At 35.1% G+C, this 13443-nt stretch overlaps 1 protein-coding gene across 5 annotated transcripts in view; it reads right to left on the bottom strand.

Moving 5' to 3' along the window:
• RICTOR (RPTOR independent companion of MTOR complex 2) overlaps nucleotides 1-13443 on the bottom strand; it is a 117325-nt gene that overhangs the window by 16252 nt on the left and 87630 nt on the right. For 2 of the 5 annotated variants that reach the window (XM_068535261.1, XM_068535258.1), the window contains exons 26-32: nucleotides 7607-7716; nucleotides 7065-7152; nucleotides 5769-5861; nucleotides 5298-5404; nucleotides 4599-4828; nucleotides 2179-3187; nucleotides 1821-1892 (exon numbers count right to left, since the gene is read on the bottom strand). In XM_068535261.1, coding sequence (XP_068391362.1) covers nucleotides 1821-1892; nucleotides 2179-3187; nucleotides 4599-4828; nucleotides 5298-5404; nucleotides 5769-5861; nucleotides 7065-7152; nucleotides 7607-7716 — 1709 coding nt within the window. The remainder of the gene's footprint in view (nucleotides 1-1820; nucleotides 1893-2178; nucleotides 3188-4598; nucleotides 4829-5297; nucleotides 5405-5768; nucleotides 5862-7064; nucleotides 7153-7606; nucleotides 7717-13443) is intronic. The other 3 variants (XM_068535262.1, XM_068535259.1, XM_068535263.1) reach the window with 2 other exon arrangements.

A 13443-nucleotide genomic window follows, 5' to 3' on the forward strand; every position in this document is an offset into this window, starting at 1 on the left:
CAGATGAGACATTACAGCATAATTTATGGAACTTTTTCCAAGTTTATTCATTCAGTGTCAGGATTAGAACTCAAGATTAAGGATTCCTACTTCAGTGTTTTTTCTGCTATGCCCCAAGGAAATATCTCAGTAAGATATGGTTTTTAAGACTGCTGGATTCATGCTAACCATTATACCATAGGTATCAGTATGACTACTCTTCTGATTTTATAAGTAAAAAAAAAAAAATCTTCTCAGCCTAGATTCCAAACTATTATTTTACAGTAAATGTGTAGTTATCGTCCATCATTTTCATTTTCTCTGAACTAACCAAAGGAAACAAGTGGGAATAGGAAGACTAATGTCTACACAATTTTTTCCTCCATGGAACCCAGTACACAGTTAAGTACTAAACACAGTTTGAAGAATAAGTGACAGATTTGACGAACATGAGATTTTTGTTAAGCCTTCATGCCTTTGTACAACTGTTTCTGTTTCTCTTGACTGCTTCTTCTTTTTATTTTTTCCCCTCCCAAGAAATTAAAAACATCTATTAATCCTTTATAGTGCTGATAACTTGGCATTTTATTCCAGGAGTAAAATTTCCAAATATCCTTCTCTTGATCTAACAGAGAATATAGGAAATAAGATCCTAAGAACCCAGACTGATTAGGAAATTGTGATTTGGAATAGTTGTTGTTTCTGGTTTATTCTAATAAATATTTAAGCAATGAAACTTTTTATCTGTGCTTTAATCAGTTAGATAGAAATGCCTGCTTCAGTGAGACAGAATAACCCTAACTGGGTGGTTCAGAGCTAACAGCACTTTGGTTATTGTACTGAGCTCTAAGATGGTGGAACCCTTACTGCTTATTTTGGTGTGCTACGTTACTGCCCCTGGCTGAATGCTACTAGCTGCTGTAGTCTCTGAGTTTCCAAATACTTTGTTGTAGTATAAAAGTTTCCTCCTTTGCCACCAATTTTATCAGCTCTCCTTTCCTGTCACAGTGTCCCTACCAGTAGAAGCTTATAACTGTTGCATCTATAGGCCTGAAAATCTGATAAACAAACTTGTTAGACTAAACATCAACAAACTATGAATGTGGGTCAGAGGTACTTCCTTTGAATAAAATTTGTGAACTTCACTGCATAGGTTTATACTAGTGAGCTGTTGGGAGGGATGAGGCTGTCAGGTAGATAAGACATTACTGCATAATTTATGAAATTCTACCAAACGGAATATAATTTATTATTTGCTACAAGGGATCTCTTCTACTAAATGTGTTAACATTCCTGAAACAAAATTGCTTAATAACTTAAGAATTTGGTTATATAAGAGCCAAATGGATTACATGAAAGAAATAACTATCAATAATAATAGTGGTGATAATGATGATGATAACAGCTAACTTTTATTGAGTGCTTAATATGTGCTAGGCACTAGTCTCAGTACTTGACAAATACTAATCCATTTAATAAATAAAAATGTACAATCTAAAACTAAAGAAAGTTTTTAGAAGTATTTGGTCCAACAAAAAAAGAAGGTATAGAAATTTTTGCAACAATAAAATTTAACACTGCATATCTTTTATAGGTAAAATCTACTACTTTGACCAGCTTGATCTAATCTTTAGATATGGCATAGAAATCTCCCAAATGCTCCTGTGAGCACAGGCAAACTGCTACTGCTGAATTCTGAGGGCCAAGTAATTCATTTAATGTTCATTTGGTTCCTACTTAATAATCACAGCTACTTAAACTGAAAAGAATTATACTGAAATTTTCAGTTATCTTAAAAAAAAAAAAAAAAAGTCAACTTTTGGAGCCTTAAATTGACCTACCTGAAAAGGTTGTTTGTTATTGTAGGTCTTAAGCTCCTGATTCCCCCGACATGCTTCTTTTTAAAATCGATCCTTGCAGAAGCGAGAAATAAATAAAAAAAAGCTTGTGACTTATGTGTCATTGTAAAACATATATGTTTATTTTCAGGGCCTAAAGGAGTTTCTTTTCCCCCCTCGCAGCTGCAAGAATCCATTTCAAATCATATCGGGTAACTAGGAGCTTATAGCCTACTATAGTAAACAATTATAATAGGTCAGTTCTGAGGTTTACGTAGATGTAAAACCTGGCTAATGCTTTACATTTAAGTCTGTTAAAATACAAACGTTATTGTTGATTTTAAAATGTATATTTGCTCACCTGCTTGGTGTTAACCTGGACTCAAAGCTGTTGGCTTTCATGGTGATGGTATCAGTAAACAGCACATCTTTTGCTGGAGACGCCAAAGCTTCAGAATGAGATAAGGATGGATGCATTCTTTGTTGCTGTAATCTTTTCAGTGTAGCGTAGCCAAAGGCATCTCTAGAACTTGTGTAACTAAAGTTACAGTCTGCTAGACTTTTAATTGTAGCAATAGAGGGTGCTTTAAGGGACTGTGCTCTTCTAGGAAGTGTATGAGAAGAACCTGGAGGCACCAGGGACACTGAGTTTGATTTAGAGAGAGAGAGATGGTTAGACTGTGGCGTCAAATAGTGGCTTGTCTTAACAGTTTTAGTACTTACCACAGTACTCATACTTCCACAGTCTGTGTCCACAGTCGTAGCATCTACACCTACTGTCTCTCGTGAAGGACTTGAGCTCATTGAACTTATGCCACTTGTTGTAGTGTCTGTATTAAAACTTTGGCTACGTATCTTCATATGTGAGCTCGCTGAACTTTCTACAACTAATCTCTCTCGGCTTGTGTTTTCTCTGTGATTCTCTGTACCAAGACTCTTGGTGAATTTTAAGTCATTCTCTCCAATACTTGGAGTACTACCAGTGTCTTCAATGTGCTTATTCCCAACAAATGAAGTTTCTAATTGTAATGTTTTCTGTACTGTGGATATGGGTGTGAAATCATCACTATGATTGAAGTCAACACTGGGCTCTGTAAGCGTTCTGATCCGCCTGTTGCTTGTCTTATTTTCAGATGACAGTTTCCCTCCTTTTGGATCACTGCTACTACGATGTTTTTTATTAGGCAAAGTAAGCGAATTTAAGATACGATTCTTCACAAGTTTACTAGAAGCAAAGAAAGGGAATGAATTTTTATCCTTCATAGGTCCAGATCGATCATAAAATGCTGGCTCTGCATCTTCATTGATATCAAGGAAAAATGTACTAGTAGAGCTGCTGCCAAACCGGTCATCCTCCATTATGAACATACCTATGATCAAAGGATTAATAAAAGCAGATAAAAAAGGACAAATAATCATAGTAACTATTAGTGACATAATTCAGGAAATTTTTGTTTAATAGTCACCTGGGGAAAAATTTTTCAAAAATAAGAAGAGTTAGACTGCTGAGCCACATAAAAAGAGCTTCCTTGAGACCCAGAATTTGTCCTTGAATAAAATATAAAATTTGTCATTATGATGATCTTGTTATTTCCAAAGAAAAACTATAGAACTCATTATGTCACAGCTTGCATAAAGTTTCTTTTGATTATCCCAGTGAGTTTCCAAAACCTCCAAATATTCAAGATAAAATTAAAGGCAAAAAGGAGACTTGACCCTGGATGTTTACTCAGTTGGTACAGATTCCTGGTGGTTTATTCCTCGAATCACAATAGGCAAGAAAAATCAATCTTATAAGAAATGAATGTCCAATCTTAAGCAAACTACACTTACAAAGAACCGAGTCACAACATTTTAAATTCATGTTTAAACCAATTATATTTATTTCTCACTTTGCCTTAGGTACTAAGAAACTCATCTAAATTCAGGGCCTACCTCTAGTAAAAGACTCAATCCAGGTGCCTAATGACATCTTTGGGATTTTATTCTATTTTTATTTTTAATTTTCTGTTGAATAGTTATAAATTACTTCAAATATATTCTGAAAGAAGGCAAAATAAAATCTTAAACTTGCACACTGCACTGTATTTCCATATTTTGCCAATTCTAAGATGCACATTTTTCACACTTAAAATCTCTAAAATCAGCATGCATCTTGCAATAGGCAGCATTTTTTTTTTTTTTCTTAAACAGTGGTGCATATTATAATTTATGGTATCTTAGATCTGGTGAAATATGGCTTGACAAATATTGCACTATCTTCTTTAAAAAAAAAACAGTGTCTTAAATTTTCTGCACCTAGTATAGCATTTAGCACAGGGCTTAAAACCGCAAACCATTTTTCATTTAATTGATTTTTGATACTCCATCTTTTAACAGTTTCACTAATTTTAAAATTTAGCTCTTCTTTCAAAGATGAGTATATGAATATAATATCTCTTAAATATATTCTAGTTCAACAACCCTATATCTGAAAAATGAACAAAAGAATTAGGTAAATGAAGAAAGTAGATGAATAAACATTTACTTATTAGAAATTGCAAAAAAGGGGAATGGTTCTTCTGGGACATGGCTTATTATTTAACTCTGTAAGTAGGATTTTCCAAGGCCTATTTAGAAAGCAAAGGGAGAGAACAATGTAGGTTGGTAGCATTCTCCAAGACGCTATTACTGCCAAATTATCTCAGAGAAAAGTAAATTAAGAATGTAAAATTCATTTAAATTTCGATATCACAAGTGTTAGTTTCGGCTAACTTTATATGACCCTGTCACAATACTCACTTGATGGCGCAGATTCACTTTCACTATTATGTCTAGAGCTGGTTGACTCTGAGTTCAAACTCAGGGTGCTTGGAACAGATGAGAGTTCATTACAGAGTTGTTCTACATCATCTGGAACCACTGGCCACAGATGTTTGCGACTGTGCCTTACAGCATCCCAGTTGTGACATTTTAGAATATCACAGCCTTGTTTGGTTTTGGCTATGAGCCCAAGCACATATACACAGGTCCTGTAAGTAAAAGATGTAGTAATGACAGTTTATAATTCCAAACTGAGATTTCTTAAAGCAACCATAAAATATTAGTTTGCTATATGTACATTTGCGTTTTCTTTAATAGCCATTAAAAATAACATGAAAACCTTCATAATAAAAATATTAATTACAAGGAAAAAATCTAAAAGAACATTGTGATTAGGGAAAAAATATATATACATTAGCTTTTCTGAAATAAATTTGGAATATCTGCGCTAATGGACTACCGGATTATTTGGACACACTATACTCTCACTGTTTATCTGCAAGGTAAATGTCAATATTACAATGATAAGAATAAAATATCAATAATATTAAACAAGGAGTTCCTTAAGATGTTTAACTTGATGCACCGAAAAACTGCAATCATAAAATACTCTTCTCTCACACCCATCTGTGAACAAAAATATATACTTTAGAAAGATTTCTGAGTTAAATGACACACCCTCTGATGGAAAGAACTTCACACTGTTTTGCAAGCTTTAGTATATCTGGAATCACATTTTCTTCCTGTAGCAAATTGAGACCCCAATTTGATGAGCCAATATTTCCCTAAAAGAAAAGAAATCACATATCAACTATATTTACAAGACTAACTCCTTCAAGAGATTTGGAAAGCTACCCAAAAAAACAAAAAATTTAACCACGTCTATAAGAGAGAAAGAACTGTGAAAAAAACCTCACATAAGGAACTTTAGGAATTAAAGTTCCATTTGTCTCAGCAAGAAAATTAATAGTTTAATCATTTATTTTCCAACATAAAATAATATTTAAATGGGCAGGAACAATCTTTGTTTTAGAATACTAATCTAAGAACACGTTCCAAATAAAATTATTTTTATTTATTTAATATTAACAGGAAAATGAGTAAAATCTAAAAATTAAGAAGATCTTACAGAAGTGTTTATTTACAAACCAAGGCCCATAGAGATGCTTTCAGTTTTTTAATTTCTTCCCATTTATCCAAATCTGGTGTACGGACACTGTGACAGAGTTCTGTAATAATATTCTGGAGAGAGGAAAAAAATACCTATGATTATCAGTATGTCTTTAACATATTTTCTTATTGTATCTTAAAACCGATTTAAGGTTTGTATTTAGTAACTTCTGCATATTTAAAATCCTAAAATAATTTTACGTCGAATTTCTTAAGAAGCAGCATTAGGACATGGGCTCTGAATTCATATACTAGAGTTAGAACTTATTAGCTAAGTGGCCTAGAGCAAGTTACTTAATCTCCCCATGTCTTGATTTCCTAAACTCTGTTTCATAAAGTTTAATGATTTAATGAATTATTACGTAAGTGTAACAAAGTACTTGGGACTTAGTATTAGAAAAATGTTAGCCATTAACAATCATTATTTCTTTTAGATAGAAAATAACAAATTAACACCTAGACTTTATCATACTATGTAGGTAATGACACTGAGAAAATCATTTAAACTTTCAGTGAATTTTTTAAAAATTAAAGATACACACCTCAATAGTCTTCACAGACAGTATAAAAACACATGAAACTGCGAAGTATAGTTATGTAAAACTTTTGCTCCTGAAATGAACACTGATATGAAAAGGAACTAAATTGCTAGGTTACTATTGTTCAGAAACACACACAAATACTTCTATAACCATTCCTAAAATAAGAAAAGGGTTACATTTATTGAAAACACCTAGTAGCAAGACATATTCCCAGCCAAAATCTGGCGTGCATACTATACTCAAAGAACAACTGCTTGTCTAAGCCTTACATTACATGAAATATATGAAAATAGTGAGGCACTAACAAACAGCAACTGATACTTTCAGTTTGTTGCTCACCAAAGGTAACTGAATATGTTTCAGGTTCAGTTTAACTTCCCAACAAGAGGAATGAAGAAACTCACTTTTTCAGTATGTTTTTACTAAGGAGATGAACTTCCCAAATGAACTAGAAAGGAAAGAACTCAGACCTTCACTGGATTACTTACTCTACATAACAAATTAGCTATGCAAATGGTCGTATGCAAGTCAGGGAAATGCATGCAAGCCAGTAATATCTCTAAGAACTGCAAACAAAGAATGCTAAGTCAATTACAAGATGGATGGCTTTAAAAGCAAATATGCCACTGACCTTCTGAAGGCTTTTGAGACGTTTCTGAAAAGATAATACTTTAGCAATATTAAGTTTTTTCTACTACTGTAGCTATTTAAAATAAGCAAATTATGTTTTTACCTGTACTTCCAACAAATGACAGCCTGTTTTGTGGTGTACCAGTTGTCCGTAAAGGTGTACAGGTAGGTAGACATGAGGACGCTGTAATCTAGTATAATAAAAATGATTGATATATCTATTGGTTCATTTTAAATAAGCTAATTTAAAAAATGACTTACAATAAAGTACTAGATAAACAGAATTAGACATAATCACTAGCATAAATAAAAATACGGAGGTGGAAAGGCATGAGAATTCTTCTAGAAAAATAATAGTTTAGTTGATCTCTGAGTAATGCTAAGAGAACTAAGACAAGAAAGACACACTAGGGTAAGGACATGGAGGGATCTGAACGCTATATTAGTCAGGGTATTCAAGTTATGAATGCCACTGAATTTTTGAACATTCAATGCTGTGCTTTAAAAAGATTTTTCCTATGTCAGTGTAAGAAACAAAATAACCAACTACTCAGAAAACTTTAAAAAGTAATGATTTATAATAATTTGGTTTTAAATTTTATGTTTGAGGACTAGCAATAAATTATTCCATTAACTGGACTATACCTTTGGTTACTCCGACGAACATAGTTGTCACCATCAATTGGCTTTCGGTAAGTAGTAAGTGCTTCGTTAAGTTGTTCCTCAATCAAGTCAACATATTTTGAATTATATTCCTAGAAGATAATATTGTTTTAATTATATATATCATAACAACATTCACTAAATTTCTAATATGTTAGGTACCTAACAAATCTTTGGAAGCATAAATATGAGAAAAATGAACATCTGTTCAGGAAATGTAAGAAATTTTTGAAAAGAATAGATAGAACAAGGTATTATGAATGCAAATGTTCTATCACATCCATACCTGTAAGCTTTCTGCTTATACTCTTTTCCTCATTTTCAATTAATATTTTAGGGTCCATATAAGTAAGCTAAAAAAAGTTTTTTTGTCATAATTGAATTCCTGTTCCCATTAAAAAAATAAACAGCTTTTTATTTATTTGTTTTGTTTATTTATTTATTTATTTTTGGCTGTGTTGGGTCTTCGTTGCTGCACACAGGCTTTCTCTAGTTGTGGCGAGTGGGGGCTACTCTTCGCTGCGGTGCGCGGGCTTCTCATTGCGGTGGCTTCTCTTGTTGCAGAGCAGGGGCTCTAGGTGCGAGGGCTTCCGTAGTTGTGGCATGCGGCCTTGGTAGTTGTGGCATGCAGCCTCAGCAGTTGTGTCTCACGGGCTCTAAAGCACAGGCTCAGCAGATGTGGCGCACGGGCTTAGTTGCTCCACGGCATGTGGGATATTCCCAGACCAGGGCTCGAACCCGTGTCCCCTGCATTGGCAGGCAGATTCTTAACCACTGTGCCACCAGGGAAGTCCCAAAACTAGCTTCTTAATATTAAACCCTGAAGATATTCACTAGAAATTTTAAAAGGAAATTAACTGAGTTCTACCATTTTAGCACCTTTTGGTAAGAAACAATCTCTCTCCCTTTAAATCAGGTCAAATGTAAAAAATATTTCCAACTAAAACTTGGAAAATTTCTAGTTAAATTCTTTAAACCGAGACAGTCAATCACACCATCTTTATTGCAAAAGATCTCCACTTTAAATTGTTTAGAAGGAATTGGTAGAAACTCTGAAAAGCAATTTGGCAGTATTTATCAAAACTTTACATTCACATACTTTTTGACTCAACAATTATACTTTAGAAATTTGTTCAAAAGATATACTTGCACAAGTATGCAAAGATATACGTGCAAGAATATCCAGCAAACACTGTTTACAAAACTAAAAAGTTGGAAACAGTCTAAATGCCCATAATACAGGAGTGATTATAAAAATTAGGGTACATTGCTATAATTTACTATGCAGCCATTAAAGAGAATTAGATAGCTCTAAATGCACAGCTCTGAAAAGATCTCTGAGATATACTGCTAAACAAAAAAATTAAATACAATTTTATTTATAGCTGTGAATGGATTCATTTGTATTTTTATATGAAGAATATATACTTACAGATGCACAAAACATCTTTGAATGCACACAAAATATTAACAGACATTATCTTCAGAAAAGATAGAAAAAGGGGGCAGGGAGACATTTTTTCATTTTAAACCATTTTAGACTACTTGAATTTGGTGGGTTACCTTAACTCCCTACTTAGAGACTCTAAAAACTTACTTTTCCTGCTTTTCTTTTAGGTTCTTTACTTTGCAAAAGTAATATAAGATTTTAATTATGTTATCAGCATGCCAAATTTCTACTACTGCTACTACAACCACTATATTACTCTATATACTATACTACCATAATCTCCTCTATACATGAACATCTCAGTACAAAAATTCTAATTAAGGAAAGTATTTTGAGCTTTATGCAGGAATAGTTACATTCACGTGGTATTGCCTGGTTAGTCTTTTGACCAGTGGCATCCATGTGGAAAACACTAGCAAAGTTGAGGGGTATGGTTTATAGCTATGAAATGCACTGAGTTTCTGATGTGGATCATCTTGAGGATTCTGCCCAAAAGGACCTACTGGAGGAGCAAGAAGACCCCAAATGAGGGTGAACCTCTAGCTACTAGGAGGTATTGTAAGTAGGCAGCCAGAGGAGCCATTGATCCAGTCAAGGGAACTGCAAATGAGAGATCCCCAGAGTAAGGTCTTTGAGGAATTCACAAACATAACCCTAGAGTAAAAGAATCAACATCTGAAATCTGCCCCACTCAAAGCTAACAACCCCAGATAACAGCTGCATCAGTTGAGTAAGACTGTCCATGACCCTGTACCCCTTCCTCCTCCTCCTCCTCCTGCTCTAAAGCTGGAGAGGCTCCAAATTTGCAGCTGGTAAATGGGGAGGAGACAAATAATAAAGAGTGATGAAATGAGCCATATCCTCCCTCCATTGCAGGTTTCTAAGTCTATACCAAGCCTGCGCTAGGGATGAAAGTTTTAAATTGAATGAGTGAATTTTCAATATTATTCAGGCCTGGATGCTTTATTACCTAGAAAAAGAGACAGTCTCAACTTTATCTTGGCATGCTGCAAGCTACTGGGAGGAAATCAAATATAGTGGAAAGAGCATGGGCTTTGGAATCAAAAAGTGCCCCTGCTCTGTTATTTTCAAGCTCTGTGACCTAGGATAAATTAGTTTACTCATCTTAGCTTCCACATTTTCATTCACAACATAGAAATAATACAAAAACATTTCACAGGGTTGCTGTGAGGATTAAGTGAGGTAATACTTGAAAGGCACTAAGTTTAATGGTAGGCAATCACTAAGTTAGTTCCCTTCCCTTTCTCCCTTTCTCTGATTAATTTGAGAAAGTAGACTATACTGTCTTTATTTTTACATCTCACACTTACTGCCTAACTAACTGCAATTCAGCATCTGTTTATAACTTGTTACTGAAATTGCTCTCACAAAATTCACCAATGACCTGTCACCTTCAACAGGCTTTTTTTCTAGTGTTCACCTTACCTGACCTCTCTCAAGAATATATACCACTGGCCTCTCCTTCCTGAAGCATCCTTTAGTGAAGCCATGCTGATAATTTTCTCCTCAGTATCCCTGTCCTTTTATTCCCCTCATTAAAGCAGAGTGTTCAGGCTTCCCTGTTGGCACAGGGGTTAAGAATCCGCCTGACACGAGTTCGAGTCCCGGTCTGGGACGATCCCACATGCTGCGGAGCAACTAAGCCCGTGCACCACAACTACTGAGCCTGCGCTCTAGAGCCCGCGAGCCACAACTACTGAGCCCGTGTGCCACAACTACTGAAGCCCGCACGCCTAGAGCCCAGGCTCTGCAACAAGAGAAGCCGCCACAATGAGAAGCCCGCACACCGCAACAAAGAGTAGCCCCCGCTCTCTGCAACTAGAGAAAGGCTGCGCACAACAACGAAGACCCAACGCAGCCAAAAATTAAAAATAAATAAATAAATAAAGTTATATATTAAAAAAAGCATAAAGATAAAAAAAAAAGCAGAGTGTTCTCTAGGGAGCAATTTCCAGTTTTATTTCTTTGTTCTTTACATTTTCCTTGGTGATCTCACTCAATTCAAATTTCAACTACTACTGTTCACTGACAACTCCCAAACTTCTATCTTCAGCTCACATCTGAGCTCCAGATCCACATTTCCAAATATTTTCTGGATACTATCACTTGCCATACAACAGGCAATACCAGTTCAACTTATTCAAAATTCATTATCCTCATTCCTGCAAACCGTCTTTTGTAATCACAATCTTTTAATGGTAAGCCATTATGTATTCAGTCATTCAAATCAGAAACCTTAAGTGTCAAGTGGGACCCCTCATACATTACATCCAATCAGTTCACAAATCCTGTCCATCTTATTTCAAAAATGTCCAGAAAATGTGTCCCTGACTATTGAACCTAACCACCACTGAAGTCCATGCTTTTCTCAATTTTGCTTCTAAACTGGTCTCAGTATTCCTAGATTCCTTTACCTTTGATGATCAAACTTCTGCTACTACACCGTGATCTTTTTCTAAAGTATAGTTCTGATTATGAATATTCTTTACACTTGTAAAGATTCCTCCACTTCCTACAAAATTGAAATCCCTTAGTATGACACAATGTGGCTTATAAAAGCCTAGTTCTAATTCAATCTAGTTCTAATTCACCATTCCATCCTCATCTTGCCACACCCCACTTATCCTAGCCCCACCCGCACTGGAATATGGCTTTCCTCACAAGTCTGTGAAGTTTCAATAACCTATACAGATTTATTATTCTGCCCCCTCATCCTTGAACATCCTTCTTCCAATTTATTTGACTATTTACACCTCAAGACCGCTTCAAATATCACATCCTCTCCTCAGCCTAACATTTTTTTTGCTAATCCCTAAGGCAGAATCATTAACCCTTCTTCTGTTTCCTTATACACGACACATAATTTTGTTATATCAGTTAATATTTTGTACCTACTATCTGAAAGTGCTGTACCAGATTTGCTAAGCAATTTCCTAATATAATTTGTATAATAAGGTGACCAATCTTATTATGGTAACTATGTTTAAACATCTTCTATTTAGAAAATAAAACTATCATATCTCTCTTTTTTTTTTTTTGGCTGCACTGGGCTTCATTGCTGCATGTGGGCTTTCTCTAGTTGCGGCCAGTGGGGGCTACTCTATGTTGCAGTGTGCGGGGCTTCTCATTACGGTGGCTTCTCTTGTTGCAAAGGATGGGCTCTAGGCATGCAGGCTTCAGTAGTTGCAGCATGCAGGCCCCAGACCGCACGGGCTTCAGTAGTTGTGGCTTGCGGGCTCAGTAGTTGTGGCGCATGGGCTTAGTTGCCCCACAGCATGTGGGTTCTTCACGGACCAGGAATCGAACCCATGTCCCCTGCATGGGCAGGCGGATTCTTAACCACTGGACCACCAGGGAAGTTCAAAACTATCACATCTTTATTTTAGTTTTCTAATTCACCAATTACTGAAAGACTTCAGGCCTGCAGTTGTACACTTTATAGTATTTTTTTCCCTTTTTTCTTCCAGTTTTATTGAGATATAACTGACAGACAGTACTGTATAAGTCTAAGGAGTACAGCACAATGATATGACTTACACACATCATGAAAGGATCATCAAAATAAGTTTAGTGAACATCCATCATCTCATACAGATACAAAATTAAAGAAATAAAAAAAAAAATTTTCCCTTGTGATAAGAACTCCTAGGATTTACTCTCTCGACAACTTTCATATATAACATACAGCTGTGTTAATTATATTTATCATGTTGTACGTTATCCCTAGTACTTATTTATAACTGGAAGTTTGTATCATTTGACTGCCTTCATCCAATTCCCTCTCCCCCCACACCCCACCTCTGGTAACTATAACAATAGCTATAGTATTTTTTAAAAATGAGAATATCTTATGAAACATGGTTCAATATAGACAATATAAATAACGATCTGAAATAATGGGAAATCTGAAAATCATTTACATTAGGATTGATTATTCCATGAGTTTCTAAGATGCTTTGACAATTTACAACGCTTCAAACGAAAGCATTGCACTGAAGTCACAGTGATGACCATCTAAAGAAAAGCTAGTAAGTTAATACCTTCAAACTACTCCCTTCTTCTTAGATTTCCCTATTATATACAACAGCAAGAAGTTTGCTCTCAGATTTATGAAAAGTACACCTTAAAATGAAGTTTAATTAGATTATTATATCTGCTTGGTAGAACTGTTTTATAATCTTCATTTAGGAAAACTGTTTTAGTTTCAGCTAAAAAGGGGTGCGAAAGGAACCCAAGAATAAAAGAAATGATGGTAAGTAGGGTTGACAAACGATACCAATAGATTATATCAATTAAATTGAAAGCAAAATTTCAACAGAATTTACACAAAATCAATGGTTCGCTATAA

This window comes from Eschrichtius robustus, chromosome 2, assembly GCF_028021215.1.
Source record: "Eschrichtius robustus isolate mEscRob2 chromosome 2, mEscRob2.pri, whole genome shotgun sequence".
In the NCBI taxonomy this organism is placed as follows: Eukaryota; Metazoa; Chordata; class Mammalia; order Artiodactyla; family Eschrichtiidae; genus Eschrichtius; species Eschrichtius robustus.